The 15943-nt window shown below is 38.6% G+C and overlaps 1 protein-coding gene across 9 annotated transcripts in view; it reads right to left on the reverse strand.

Annotated features, from left to right (window-relative positions):
- The window catches only part of LOC113051454 (diacylglycerol kinase zeta-like), a 105334-nt gene that overhangs the window by 6035 nt on the left and 83356 nt on the right, over positions 1-15943 (reverse strand). For 7 of the 9 annotated variants that reach the window (XM_026215212.1, XM_026215216.1, XM_026215215.1 and 4 more), the window contains 8 exons: positions 15553-15597; positions 14640-14709; positions 12472-12512; positions 12165-12361; positions 8388-8489; positions 5949-6005; positions 2219-2244; positions 126-175 (listed from right to left, as the gene is read on the reverse strand). In XM_026215212.1, the coding sequence (XP_026070997.1) occupies positions 126-175; positions 2219-2244; positions 5949-6005; positions 8388-8489; positions 12165-12361; positions 12472-12512; positions 14640-14709; positions 15553-15597 (588 nt within the window). The remainder of the gene's footprint in view (positions 1-125; positions 176-2218; positions 2245-5948; positions 6006-8387; positions 8490-12164; positions 12362-12471; positions 12513-14639; positions 14710-15552; positions 15598-15943) is intronic. The other 2 variants (XM_026215211.1, XM_026215209.1) reach the window with 1 other exon arrangement.

Below are 15943 nucleotides of genomic sequence, written 5' to 3' on the forward strand. Positions count from 1 at the left end.
CACAACATCCGAGCTACCTACTCAAATAATTGGTGTATGCTCTTGCAAGCTATTTTGTTAAAAATCAACACCAAAATCAAGGTTATTGTATTTATGTGCTTAATGTGTTCAAACGTTGCTCTTACCTTCTGATGGTCCTTCTTCTTAACACATTCAATTAGACTGTCTGCTGACACTGTTAGACAAACAAGAGTACTCTGTTAATGGAGATTCATGGGTATCTTTCTCTTTTAGAGTTTGTCAATTGATCTTGAACTTACTTTGATCATTTTTCTTAAATAATTACAAAGCAAACAATGTTTACTAAGATTTAATGTGATTAGATGTGTGGGAAAAGCATGTCATTAGAGTTAATGGATACTGTAATTGAGGCCATTTTAATTTATCTTGAGCTTATTTTGATATGATTACTTCAGTGTAATTAAAGCAGAATCGAAGTTTATCCAGATGAAATGTGACCAGAACAGTAAGTATCATTGGCATAAAAAAATGAATTAAGACTGAAGCATAATTGTGCTGTTTTTGAAACTGAAACAAAGTCTTTTTAAATTATGATCCTGGATCTTATTTGATAACTTTACTTAACGTGCAATTAAAGCTACACTACGTATGTTTTGACGTACACTTACGCACAGATGAATGAATACATAAGAACCATATGTGTGAATGTCACAAATGATATCAAGAAAAAAAATTACTAGAAGGTACAGTAAGTTTCTTTATGGCGTTGTTGATTTGCCTGATTTAAAAAAAAGTTTTTTTTTTAATGTACAAAAGTTGGGTATTACACTATTGCTATTCACATCATATAAAGTAAACATGGAAACAATTACAGCTTGGCTAGTTAATTATAATAAGTAATTATAAGCAAATACCAAAGTTTAGAGATTGACATTTTTTATGAACCTAGTAAATGTGATGCTATGCAAACTAAACATATTTTTGTTAGTTTTAAGTTTTATTACAGGCATTGCTTTTCCTTTACTTGCAATTCATTTTCAGTTTGATGTTCACTGGTGTTGCTGTGACACTTTCCACTGCATACATCAGTAACCCGACGTTTCCTTTATTTATGAATATGACAAACATGCACAGACAAATGACAGAAGCATGCAGTTTCCCGCTAAATCCAACCCGACAGATCTAGAACATAAATAACTTTTACAGGCTATCTTTACAGAATCGAGGCAAGTTGTTGTAGTTTCCTCATGACAGTTGACGACTCCATTATTATTTAAAGGTATTATTATTCAGAAACTGCCTGCATGCACAAATCGCTTATGCATATTTGTTAAATATTAAGTTATTCAGCGTTACAGAAGAACATGTTATGTTTATTTAATGCTTTGGGAGCAGACATTAAAAAGGGAGTAAAAAATACGATTTTAATTACGGATGTTAATCACATTAGCCGATGCTGGCTCTGAGGGTTCAGTCTCAATGTGCTAAATCTGTGTTCAAAGCTTTGCAATGCCCTTTGTAGATTTGCCTTCCTAATCCAGCGATCTTTTGTGTTGCTTCACAAACCTCGAGAGGTAAAATATGAAAACACCCAGCTGGGATGTCGGGCTAACACGCCTGTAGAGCGCACTGCGTGACTAAATCTACGCCTGTGTGTAAAGATATAACCGCTCCAATCCAGCTCTCAAAACTCCAACACTTTATGGAATAGAAGAGTCTTTATTCCTGTCTAGAGAAAGTGTGCACAGGGCCAAATCAGGTTTTGGAAATGCGTACCTCCTCTGCTCAAGCCAGGAAGCTTTGGAGCGAGCGCTGAATTCTAATGTGGATCAATGCGTGTGATGATAACCTGCTCTGCATCACTGCACCTCACAGACTGTTAGACAGTGCTTTCCTCCTCCTCTCTCTCTTCCACCTCTACCAATGCCAAGAGAGCGGAAAACACCAGTATAAGCACATGCCCTCTGCTGACCGGCAGCAGCTCATTAAAAAGGAACAAGATCGAAGACCAAAAAGCGTTTAACCCTCAACTTACATGTAATGAAATTAAGAAATGATTCAGTGAGCAAGAGCTGCTCCCAATTTGATTCTCGCAGAGACCTGTACAACTCAAACTTACTCGAACTAAAAAAATCAGCCCTCATTGTGTTTCCATTTATTCATTTTTCATTCAAAGAAACTCAAAGGATAAAGTTCACTTAATGTTAATTCACTGAAGAGCTGAAAGCAAAACTGGAGCACTCCTTAAACTCCTTACCATTGTTCTGGTCGTTCTTCTCAAGCCTGCGGGAGAAACAGAAACATCTGAATGATCCACTTCAAATCAACTGACACAATCTTTTAGAGGACTTCTTCACAGCAAGTATCTGAAACTAAAGTTCTTGATGCACACTTAATCTCAACTTGAATCATCTTTTTCCTGATGAAGCTGTTCACATGATCCTAAAGAATAGCTACAATGCACATGCATGCACACTCTTTTACCCCCCCCCCCCAAACATTCCCCATCTCAGAGATTAATTGAGCAAAAGAATGATGACTTCAAATGAGCTTAGTAGTGTATTTTTCTTTAAGAGCAAGAGATGAATTGAGGTGAGAAACCCAAACTCTGTGAATGTCACTGCAATGCTATCTGTGTGACATGAGTTCTGTTTGACTTCATATGGCACTGCGCAGGACGATCAGAGTCTTGAGCAGGGCGTGTTGGTTAGAAATTTGGTTTCGACTTGGTGCTGATGCCATCAAAGTACCACAGGAGCAATTTGAGAGCAGTTGGCTGGATCAGCCAGCATCATTTTTCCAGAGTTGCAGCACGAGCACTGATGACAATCAGACAGACTCACTGCTGGTGTGCATTTCATGTATATTCTGACACAGATCTGTGTTTTTATAACAGTCAAATCTCTTTTGATGTAATATTAATGTTATGCCGATCCAAATAAAACTGATAAAGATAGTGTTTAAATAATACAGCTTACCTAAAACATACTTTCTCTATTAAGGTCTCTATTAAGAAGCACTTTTTTTTAATGAAAACACCTATTTAATGAACAGTGTTTCTGGGTACTACACATAAAAGTCTGTGCGAACCATCACTATGAGAAGTTTAAAGTGTCCAATTTGAATTTGAACTCTCCCCCCCCCCCCCCCCCCCACAAATCTTGCTGATCGGTAAGGGCAGGCGCAGCCCAAGTACACCTCCTCTCTGTCTCTTCCCCTGACTGAAGCATCTTCTGTGCGCTCTCACCTGAAAGAATATTTGATCAAATAGCTCCCCACCTCACACTATGAAGACTGGCACATTAAGAAATGGAGACATGTGGTGCACAGGGCTTTGGATCCTGAACTTTGCTTGAAGTACCGTTGCTCTGAGATGTGTTTCTTCAGCAGAAACACGACACTAGGAACGTCCTACAGCTCTTCATATAAGACTTGACTTTAATTCAGATCTTTGGTGTACCATAATGAATTGCAATGTAGGGGTCAGAGGTCAAAGAGGGGTCAGATTATGGTCAGCTGAAAACCTGTTTCACTTCAAACACATTGCCTCAAATTGAGTGAGACAGAAAAAAAGGGCGGGAAAGGTAAAGGAGTTCACGAACACCTAAGCCAAAGCCACAACACAACGTTTCCATTCTGATGTGTCTATGAATGATTGTGTGTGTGTGTGTGTGTGTGTGTGTGAGAGAGAGAGAGAGAGAGAGAGAGAGAGAGAAGAAGAAGAAAGAGAGTTAACCTGACTAAGGAATCGGAGTGTATCCCATAATTAAAAGCGGTTCACAGGCTCATAAATCTGGGCTCTGACATGCCTTTTCAACACACACACAGACACACACACACACACACACACACACACACACACACACACACACACACACACACACACACACCTTTGCTGTATTGTCTGCATGCCTCCTCTAGCCTTGCAAGACTCCATGCAGAGAAATTTTCTCACGAAAGTGGATTTCTTATCCCTGAAACCATAAATCGCTCTCAGCTATCAAAACCGCTCTCTATCAATCATAATTTTTCTTCTCATATAGCTCTATGATGACAAATGATGTTCAAATACACTGATCTTTGGTCGGCCATTGGGAATGACCAGAGCAGCAGGAAGAGATTCTCCTGTGTGACTGAATGTTGCTGAGAAACACACAACTGAACCACTTTAAACAGATTCATCCATCATAGAGTTACTCTTGCTGAAGTGATCAGCATCCACATTTATTTTCAGCCAAATCCATTTTGCTAAGATACAACCTCATCCTCTTCAGATGGAAAAAGGCGAGTTGGGACTCACATTACAGTGCATGAGAAGGAAAGATCTGACTGTCTCTCAAATCTCTAAGCATTAAGAGAGCTTGATGCATGTGACATGAATCATGGCAAATGAATCGCTTTAATCATCATATCCCAGAGGAAAAGACGGCAGTGGTTTATTCCCCCAGCCTAAATGATCATCCAGTGTTTAAACATGTGTGAACCATTCATTGGTATGTGACCCAGACGGCAACTGTATAATTACTGATGTTCCTCAGTCTTCTTTCACAACACACTCAAAGACACTCAAAAAGACACCCCGCACTCACACACATGCTCAACACTGCAAAATAGCTTAATGGGGTCATTCAGTTTTTGTTAACTGTCATTGCTAGTAATTGAACATGTTTACAGAAAGGGTAGAAATGTGACATTAGGCCAATTATTCGATATGAGTCCAGAAATCCCTTATTAGCTCTTGAGAGACACCAGCTCCAACCAGTTCTCACAAATACAACAAATCACGTTTGCGATGTAGTTTTATTATTGATTGTGGACTGTAATGTTCTCCTCTAATCACCACTGAGATTTATGAGCAGAAGTCTTTCTTTTACCAAAAGCAGATCTTAATGAGGGTACTTGATGGTCTGTGCTGGGAATACAATACCAGTGGAGGAAACTTCAATAAACTTAAATGTAGGAAGTTTCAAAAGGACAAAGCTCAGCTCACAAGGGACCAATCAGACCTGGCTATCAACGGGATCTCAGCTTGATAATGACGCCTGCAATGCCCCCGCTGCTCTGGCGCATCTTTCCTTGTTTCCTTCTCCTCATCAATATAACCTTTATTATGCTCCTCCTGATTTACCATTTGCAGACACCACATTAAAGACGGTTCGCTCAGACTGCACAGGAAACAAGGGGCTAATCTCTCACTCCAGCTCTGCGTTCTCCTGTTGTTATTTGCTTCGAATATCAATGTTCAGATGTAAATCTGCCTCAGACTGAGAGTTACTCATGAGCCTGGCTATAATTCCCTTGCAGAGGAAAATACAAATCCCTAATTTATGTAAGACAGAAAAACAACATAAAACATGCATCAATTAATAAGGCTCCTATTGAAAATTAAACCAACAACCTAATCAATTTCCCTGGTAGACAGAGATAAACACACAAGCTGCTGGTTTAATCAAACTTTCGAGAACGTTAAGCCGATTTGAGGTTTTGATGAGATGTAAAATATGGGAACTGCAACAGATAATGTTGTATGAGAACAGATTGATGAGGTTTTCAGGCTGCCACAATTTGAACAAGCCATCTTTGTGCTTGTCTATACCACGCTGAAGCCATCCCTTAAAAGGACAGTTCACCAAAAAAAAAAAAAAAAAATATCATAAATGATCATAGGATGAAAAGTTTGAATGAAAATTGGATTAAAAAAGGTAAGGTCTCAAGGTAAAAGTCGAACTTCTTTTATCCTTTCATAGTGTTTTCAAAACGGAGATGATGTGCGAGACGCTGAAAAAACAGCGAGACATACCGCGATTGTCAAAGATGTCGGTTTAGCAGCTGTTTACAGTACATAGAAAACCAAAAAGCAGTGAAGTGGAAAATAAAAATGGATTCTGTGAACACCAGCCCAATAATATCTATAGCAGCTCTGAGAAGATGCCACTGAAAAGGAACAGAGAGGGATACAGACACATAGTCGTGAAGCTTTGTCTCACCTGCTGGTAGGTTTGAAATCTGCTGCTGTTGTATTTGAGCGATGTACACCCCCCACCCTTCAAAACATCAAAAGACAAAAATTATAAATACACAACCATAAACATTCATCGTTTGACATAACAGTGATACAGTACCAATGAGATTTGCATTTCCCAAAGGAAATATCGATGCTTACATGGCAAAAAATTTTATAAACATTTTAGGTACAGTTAAGGTTTTAGGTTCTGGTTTGGTGTAAATAAAATGCTGTATTAGATCTGCTCTGTCATTGTTATGACTTTGAACAGCTTGTTTTCTGTTGGCTGTGCACAGCTCATACAGTACATGCTCACTGTGTATTGTAAAATTAGATATACACTGTTAAATATATGCATGAAAAGAGGGCAAATCAAAAATTCAGCATGAATTTTCCAATAAATAGAATGTGGTAACACCGTTTTGTTGCATTTTGAGTACTGAATATTCTTAAGGTAATTAATATTTTAAAGTATGAGCTGTGACAATCTTCTATCAACTGAAAAAAAAAAAATCAAGTATAAAATCAAGTATGAAATCACATGCAGGTATAAAGAGTCTGTTAGGCACTTTGTGCTTTGTGCTGGAAAAATAATAGAACAAGCCCTAACCAGAATGCTATACAGGATATGGCATGGAAAATAAATAAAACACACACACAACACACAAACACACAGATACATTTTTATTTATTTAAATAAAACAAGATGGCAATAAAAAGTGTGGATTGAGTTGATGTGGCATTTTAAAGACAGCATTTATCATGTGATGTAATGCAGACACATTTCACCATTACAAACAGCAGTGGTTCTATGATGTCTGGTCTGAAAAGATATTCCACCCCTCAGGCAGGGTTGTGGCCTGGACCCCACTGGAGCATATCAATCCATGGCCAACACAAATGTTACATAATGTACCACAGACAGACATTGGAGTTTCCTTTACGGAGATATCTCTGACCCTAGGGGAAACTTAATGGGACCCAAAGAGCCCATCATTTAGGAGTTTTTGAGTCCAGGACAGCCCTCTGTGCTTTACAGAACTGATGTTACACAAGACCAGAAAACAGTAAGCCATTGCTAACCTTACGTTTCCTGAGCAGTAAAACCTAACTGTTCGTTGCCAGCAGCTCTCTGCATTTTTATCTCTTGGCCTGTTTCCAGTGATTGGTTCATTTCTCTGAGGTCGGGGAGACTAAAGGGCATCTAAGGAAAATGTTCCTTATCTTCCCCTGATCACATATACACACATCAACAGATACACACATCATCACAAGAAGCAGGAGCCTAATGTCTTTCTAATAATAAATTAACTAAATATAAATGATCTAAAAAACTATCATTTCTGGAGACTTATGCCTTACAAAATCTTCAACATGGATATATATTCTAAGCAAATATAATATTCCAGCATTTTCTTCATTGTACTGTAAGCATTATGGCATACATGTGAAAAGAGTTAAACTTTTATGCAGCCCTCATGAAATGCTCATTGGAAACTATTAAATGCATCCTTAAAAAACCTTAAACAAAATCCTTTGAATGCACTCTCTCTGTCTCTCACACACATGCACGCACACACATGCACACACACACACACACACACACACACACACATGCACACACACACACACAGTGCAAGGAAAACGCAAAATGCCTTTCTGCACAGTAAATGAGATGTCATCCTTTTAACAAAAAAAGCCTGGTGGCCACAGCTGAAGTTGCAAATGAACCCACACAGACCCAGGCACACAGATGAGCACATTTCCACATCTTTTCAAGAGAACCTCAACTCATTTGATTTTCTATTTTTGTTCAGAATGCAGAATAAAATGTGATTATACATTATTATTACATTATAATAATGATTATTTATTATAAATTAAAAATCTAGTATTTAAGCCAAAAACAAAAGACTCAAAACAGCAAAAGTAATGCAGTAAGAAGGTACTTGGTACTGACTCTGACTGGACGAGATACAACGGTCGAAACGGTTATAAAACCGTTCTTAAACAATTATACACACATTAGTTGTGTAGTTGTACAGCAAGTATAAACAACTAATGAAGTTATTCTGAGATACTTCATACTGCCCAGCCCTACATACTGTGTATATCGTCAAAAAACCTCACAAAAAGAGATATGTAAAAGGAGTAAGTTATTTTTTGCTATAACAAAGATAAGCTAGAAAGAGTTCTCTCACAGAACTACTCAAGATTCACAGATCAGCATCTCTCATACTAGCACAGAACTCAATATTCTGCTTAGGGCCATACGAATGTAGATCAAAAATAACATGCAAAAACATTCAGCCTGACAAAGAAAGAAAAAAACGATTTGTGTGTGGCAGCAGGCTTGATCCACGTGGCTGGTGTTTCAAGATGTGTTCTAGAGGATCATAAACGTTCTCTGTGTGGCTCTTACCTGCTGAGAGCTGGTTTGGCTGATCTGAGCGAGTCACTGTGTGCAAGAGCTTCTGCCACAGAACTGTCACTGGAAACACGCTTTCTCTGGAGCTCTGCACCCCTGAAAAAACAATGAGAGAGACACACACAGACACATTATAAAGAACACTATTTGGTACTGAAACAGCAGGCCAGTAACTATATATGAAGCCAAAAAATAAAAATAAACAAAATGATGTGATGTACCACATTCCAACTGCTAACAAATCTATTGATGTGTGAGCTAGTTCTGTAATTGTTCTAAAGTCTTTGTAACATAAAAAGCAAAAGACCCACAATTACTGTCTGGTTAATAAAAACACCTGAAATATCATACTGAAATATTGGTATCGGCCGATTAGTTTATCTGTTTGACCAATGTGTTGAGGCAGGACTTTTATTTTGACGGCGCTGTTGCCGTTTAACAGACTGTTCTTATTGACCGATAGAACTGTTAAACAAAAGGAATCAAAAAGTATTCAAAAAGTACTATAGCGATTGCTTTTATATTATTAGTATCACTGGATCAGCTTCACTGGACATCTACAAACTTGAAACTTTTTATATTGGCCATCGGTCACCCTGCTCTCTAAGTTATCGCAATCGGCTGTCAAAAAAACTATTTCGGTGGACCACTAGTTTTATTATGTGAGAGAAAATGGAAAGGGAGAGATGACAGATGGAGACAGAGAGATAGAGAAAGACACTATACTTTGATCTTCACTAGTGCATGTATCACCCTACAGCAGTCTGATCTCTTTTGGTGGAAAAGCATAACCAGTGCAAAAACATGACGAAGACATTCCAAGTGACTAAAGAAAAAAAAAAGCTTCCAGTCACTTTGTTCACCCACAGGTCACCCTGGCAAACGCAGCACTTAACACCATAAAGAGAACACCACAAAGGCTAATTACATCTTTTTGTTAATTTAATATTCCTTTCATGAGCGATTCTGTGTGATTCTGAATTGAGCAAAAGCATGTTCAATGTTGCCTCGGCGAGAGATCGTTATTTCATGCCCAAGGGAGTTAAGGGATGTAATAATGCCTGCCAAACGCATCAGCAACAACAAATCAAGAGCAGAAAAGTTGCCAAAAAATTCCATCCAAAACAAAAAGTGACACTGATTTAATACATAAAAGAAAAAGATGAAATGCAAAACAGCTAAATTAAAGACGGACAAAAATGGAAGGAAAGAAGGATGAGCTGAGGAAACAGGACAGATGTCAATTACAAGAAAGCGAGCCAAAGTTCTCTGAAACTCTGGAAGACTGTCGCTGCTTCGCAAACATGTCATTAGTACTGCAGAAACTGTGTTTAAGTATTGACAAAGAAGAAAATGTCCAAGCCTATTGCAACATAAAGCAAAGCGAATGGACATAATGATATCTGAAATCTTTTATGTTGCTGCTTTTCAATGTTTAAAAGAAAAAAGAACCCAGACGTGTATTTGAGGAATCATTACAGAACCAGAAACCACATTTTGTAGCTTTGTATGCTTGTGCTGTTTCTAACACAACAGAGTTCAATAGACACCACACAATTATCGAAGTAAACAAGAATAATTAAAGAAAACTTCAGCTTTGATGTGGAAATCCTAAGTGGCTTAGAGTGAACCCAAGAAAAAGGGTGAGAGAAAAGGTAGTATTTGAATCATTAAGGCTGACAAATGACACATTTACAGTGAAACTATCGAGTGTAAGAGAAAGACATTCTGAAGTTCAAATACAGAAAGATAAAGGATATTTCAGTACCCACAGCCCCTAAAGACAAAAGGCAGACTGTTATCTCACAATCACAGCATCAGGACTGAAAGTGCCCTGAGGGTTCACTCAATGTTCTCCACTGGGAGCCACAAACAAAAGCTCCTATCCGCTGGGTTATACAATCATGACATCATCACCAGACTCAAACAGCACAAAGCAATCATATTCAATCATTCTGGTCAATCAATTTGTGGAAACTGTGATTATCTATTTATTTATTTTAAATTTAAATTCATTCATTTCTTTAAAAATATATATATATATATATATATTACTGACCCCACAGTTTTGAACCTTAAAATATGTTGCATTTTGGATGCCGGATTGTGGGATCCCAGCATGCAGGTTTGCTCACCAGGCTTCTTCACTATTAAAGGGGTCATACAGTATGATGACATTTCATGTTTTCCTTTGTCTCTGGAGTGTTAAAAGCTGTTTGTGCACACAGAAGATCAGTAAAGTCGCAAAGATTAAAGTCTCAAACCTAAAGACATATTCTTTCTAAAGCCAAGCCTTCCTAAAACATCTCGTTCAAACACACCCCACATATCTAGGTCACTGTGTGGGAAGATTTGCATAACACCGCCCAGATGTGTACACAAAGAAAGAAGGCGTAACTTTTATTCTTATTTAGTCTCATGTAGACACTGTGTGTTTAATTGAGAAAACCAAACTACTTTGTTTGGTCTTCCAAAAGAGGACACAAGAAGAAATCAGTGGTCAAGTTTTATTTACAACCCAAATATTTGAGTGTGTGCAGCGCATTTTACAGAGGAAAGTTTCCTGAACCTGGTAAGGAGCATAACATTTCCGTCACATGCTTTAGGTATTCAGCCAATCACAACGCACTACATTCCTGGCCAATCAGCGCAATACGCTTCTCAGAAAAATGAGCTTTGTTAAAATCTACACGTTTCAGAAAGGCAGGGCATAGAGGAGCAACAGTAATGTACAGTATGTTAACCTTAAACTGCATAAACACATTGCATTACACCAAATAATTTTATTTTTAGCAACATCATAAGACCCCTTTAACCATGGTCAATCAGCTTCACCAGAATGACCAACCTTTGACCAGCACAAAATCAGCACTGACTGCCATTAACCGGCCTGTACCAGCAATAGAAGTTCATTCTTTTCTTCAAAATATTAATCTAAGGTTAAATAATATAATTATAGAAAATAAATAAATGCACACTTCTGACAGACCTTTTACATTTACCAAATAGAAAAGATGTGTGATGATGAAGCTTAAGCTAAATATTTTGACATAATTTAAATCCAATAATTTAATAATTAAATATTAAAGATTCACAAAGACAGAAATACAGAAATAAAGCTAAATTACTGTCTGTATTGTTTTTCTCTTTCATGAGCTCTATTACCCCTCTGAACACACACACACACACACACACACACAGGAGATTAGCATGGGCTGCGGTGCTGTATGACTTTTTCAGGCTTCTATAAATAGAGGATCGGATCAAGCTCTGTGCTGCAGGAAACGCTCGGTTTTATTCACGCTGAACCACAATTATCCTGCTATCATTTGCACAAGCAAACATGTATAGACATTCATGTATAAACCTGCCTACACACAAGTGTACATAGAAAAACGATATAAAAAGCATCTCAAAAGCAACAGCTATAAGGCACCCAAGATGGATGTTAAAAATACAGTTATCGGTACATTAGAATTAGTGTTGTTAATGTAGCATTTGTACAAAGCCTGCCACTAGCCATCTCGATGCTCTACTGCTCCCTGTTGGCTGATATTACAGAGCAGAAGCTGCTGACAGCTAACAGCCATCGGAGTTATTAGCCGCCACTTATAATGAAAGTGTCTCCTGTACGAAGGTGTGTATAAAGTAACTCATTCATCACTACACCGTTAAACTGACAAGAAAGGCAAAGATTAGCTGGCACAGTGGCACTGGATACATTTAAACGGTTCCATTTGTGTTTGTCTGTGTATGTTTACAATATCTCACCTGGGACCGGGTGAGTTTGGTGGAGAAGAGGAGGATGATGGGAAGGCAAATTTACATGGATCAGATGGGGCATCACCAGAGGAATCCACCAGGTCTGGCATACCTGGCGATGTGCTGACCGTCTCTGTGACAACCAGCTCTGGGTCCAGAACGAACAGCTCATCCTGAGAGATTTCTGTCACGTAGTTAAGATGCTCCTGAGGGATGACACAGACACCAGACAGATGTGAATGGTTTGTTTGTGGATACCCCAAATTGCTCAACTTTAGTTTGAATTATTCCAAGAAATATTGTACGGAAGACTCACTTGAGCGCGATCAATCCTGTAGAAACGATCCGCTGTTGTAGCTGCAAACACAAAACAACACAAATCAGGCCTCTGATTAGGAACCAGACATTCAAGAGCAAGTTCAAGCAGAAGAGATGACAGGACACACAACAGTATTGTTTCAAAGTCTTCACTCTATAAAACCCTGGGTTATTTTTTTTTTTCAGTAGTCATTCAGTGTGTGTTATAGTGATTTTGATTTTTGGAGTACAATCATTTTCAGCAGTATAACCTAACCTAGCTGGGTCTTAACAAAGAAAGAATAGAAATATGTTCATAGTTGACATGGGCCCATGACACTCCTGGACAGGCTCGGCTACGACAAATGTCAGTAAGATGATCTTAGTGAATCAGAGGCTGCCAAAATGTTGCTGGATTTGTGAAGGTGTGTGACACAGACACAAAACACCCCCCTAGTGTGGTCTTAATGAGCGGGAAAACAGAGATTGCTGTGGGTCTCACGTCTCAAACAAATTACTCCCAAAGAGAATGCACATGCTGGAAATGCATACATAAATTCCCACGAGCTTGTCCACATACCTGAAGATAACACATTTACAGCATAAGAAATTAATACACATGATTCCTCACACTGTGGGGCATGAATGATCTACGATGATCCTTGATCAACTGTGTAACACTGGCTTCAGATCAGACTTTCCCCCTGCTTGCACCTGTAGTTATTTAACAGTAACTTCATAACACTGAGCCGAGATCAGAAGTGCTGCCACAATCACCCAGAACAGTTCTGACTCATCCTGCAGTTCTCCGCTCTGGTAATAAAGCCCTCTGAAGCTTTTTAGTCTCGAAATGAGGAGATGAGTTTTGCTCTGGGCCGGTGGGAGGAGAGGAAGGAGGGACTGGAATGAAAGGTGGAAAGATGCAAGAATTGAAGAGGGGATTCACAGGGTGATCTACTACCTCACTGGTTTGATGTGTAGCAGTTACGGATCTATGTAAATGTGACTGTCAAAGAGTATTTGTGTATAATGATGACTGACTCTCTGTATCTTGAGATGCTGTCAAAAGGAAGTCTGATGGCCCTTTCAACGTCAATACTTCAATGCACCTCTAAACAAAAGCATCACCTGTATGTGAATAGCTATTTTTATTTAATTATCAGTTCTCATGGAATTCATGTGTATACTTATCTCTTTGCTTCCTGAAAGTTCAGTGCATTAAGGAATGTTTACATATAAAGAATGTCATCTAATAGACTTAAATCATTTTCTCTCATCAATGCATTTAAAATGAGTTGCCATTATATGACACTATATAAGTGTGCATTGATACTACTAGGTTGTGAACACATCATTGCATCCTTTCATCAAGACTTAGTCACACTCTCCACTTTTCATTGAGCTGATGTTAATCCACATCTTCACAGCTTCACACTGATCAAAAAGGAGATTACTACAAGAACTGGAAGGCTGTTCACATGAAGGTATGCATAATGCCAACAATGAGCTTGTAGGGTGGAGCGTAAATCAAACAAAGCACTGTTAAATACACTACTGTTCAAAACCCTGAGGTCAGTATGAATTACTGTTTCTGAAAGAACTCTATTACTGCATGCTCACCAGGGTTGCATTTATTTGATCATAAATACAGTAAACAAAAGTAATTATGTGAAATATTATAATGTTATAAAAAACTGTTCCCTATTTGCATTTATTTAAAAAATGTATGGAATATATTTAAAAATGTATTAATATGATGGAAAAGCTGAGTTTTCGGCAGCCATTCATTTCTTTTATTCTTAAGTTTCATTAATAGAAACTTCAAAAGAACAGCATTTATTAAAAAAATATTTTAAACATTATAAAACACAACGCACAATTTATTGCATCCTTGATGAATAAAAGTCTGTCAGTAGATTCTGTTCTTTAGTATGGAGATTCATGACTCTGTCTTTTCCTAGCTTTGATTCTAGCACTGAGAAAAGAAAATATTTTGTGGGTCTGACTCATGGTTTTGAATTTCTGACCTTTACTCTTTGCCATTTTATTCACGGCAAACTCCTCCAGCTTTGTGCAATGATAAACACAACTCCAGCCCACATTCTTGAGGACCACCATGGCACACTTGCTGTTCAGTACCAGAGATCGGACTCTGAATTCTAACATCCAGACTATGTGAGTACTCACAGTCAAGAAAGCACCATTTTGGAGACAGCCTCTGAGATGACAAAGCCTTCAATTTCGTCCCATCACCTTCCTGTGAATGAAAGGAGAAGAAAGTACAGGGTAGGAGATAGGAAAAGAAGAACGGTTGGTAAAATACTGATTAGTGTATGCCACTCAAAGCAAATGAACAGTATATGAAATGCATTAGTTTACCATTTTCATCACACACACACACAAAGACCTGTCTTATTTTCGGTCACATTAGTTCTTTCCCTAAAGCAGCAAACTGCCATTTGTAGATCTACATAAGTCATGCAACAGAGTCAAATACACACTACAAAAGACTACATACAAAGCACACGAGAACACAAGACCTGCATGCAGCATCACTATAAAGAAGGCTGCCATTCTCAACAGAGGCTAAACTTGAGCCAAGGCATCCATCCAAACAAAGCACACAGGAGCACTTAGGACCCAGAGGAAATATCCAGGGAACCGAGTTCTGAACGAGTGGATTCAACTATTTGAAATTACACCCATAACATCTGTAATAAGGGAATGCTGTACTAACAAGGGTTAGGGTCATCATGCCTATAAACATGTTAGTGTCTAGGAGGCGCTAGAGTGCTCTTAATCTCTGATGTGGGAGAGATTTAGGATGAATGGCAGAATACTCTGCTTTAGGGATCATGTTAAGCTCTATTTGAAAACCAACTCTCTTGCTCACTTGATCTCTCTAGGGGTTTATGCACTCTCACGGTAAACATGTCTGCCTCCGAGCCTACTTTTAGAGTACACAAATGTGCTGCTGAAGTTGATCTAGTTTGGGTTTGTGTTTGGATTTCTCGGTTCTTTGTCCAGGCTGTATTTCCAGGCTTGTTCCTGAAAGTGCTCCAGGAGTGCCTGTCTCACCTCTCGCAGGTGTCTCACCCACCTGGAGCACCAGCCGCTGCAGAGATGGGTGACACGACACAAAGTCCTGCAGGAGGCCCCATTCAATTAGATAAACACTCACTAAGCCCATCAGATCAGCCAGTCAGTTCAGATACATACTCAGTCATATACGTTTGCAGCAGGTTGACAACAGTGTTTCTGAGAGAACACACTAAAGAATGTGAATGAATGTGAGCATGGGAATTTGAGACTACTCTTATTTTTAAAGAACATTTTATTGTGCCACAGACACTCACACAACCTTACTGTGAAAGGTGTTTTATTATGACCTGCTGCAGAGTGTATGAGAGTGTGTGTGAGAGAGATTTCCCCTCTAAAATTAGATCATCATTTACTACACTTATACCTCTGAAATGAAAACTCTGACTGGT

Source organism: Carassius auratus, chromosome 32, assembly GCF_003368295.1.
Source record: "Carassius auratus strain Wakin chromosome 32, ASM336829v1, whole genome shotgun sequence".
Classification (NCBI taxonomy): domain Eukaryota; kingdom Metazoa; phylum Chordata; class Actinopteri; order Cypriniformes; family Cyprinidae; genus Carassius; species Carassius auratus.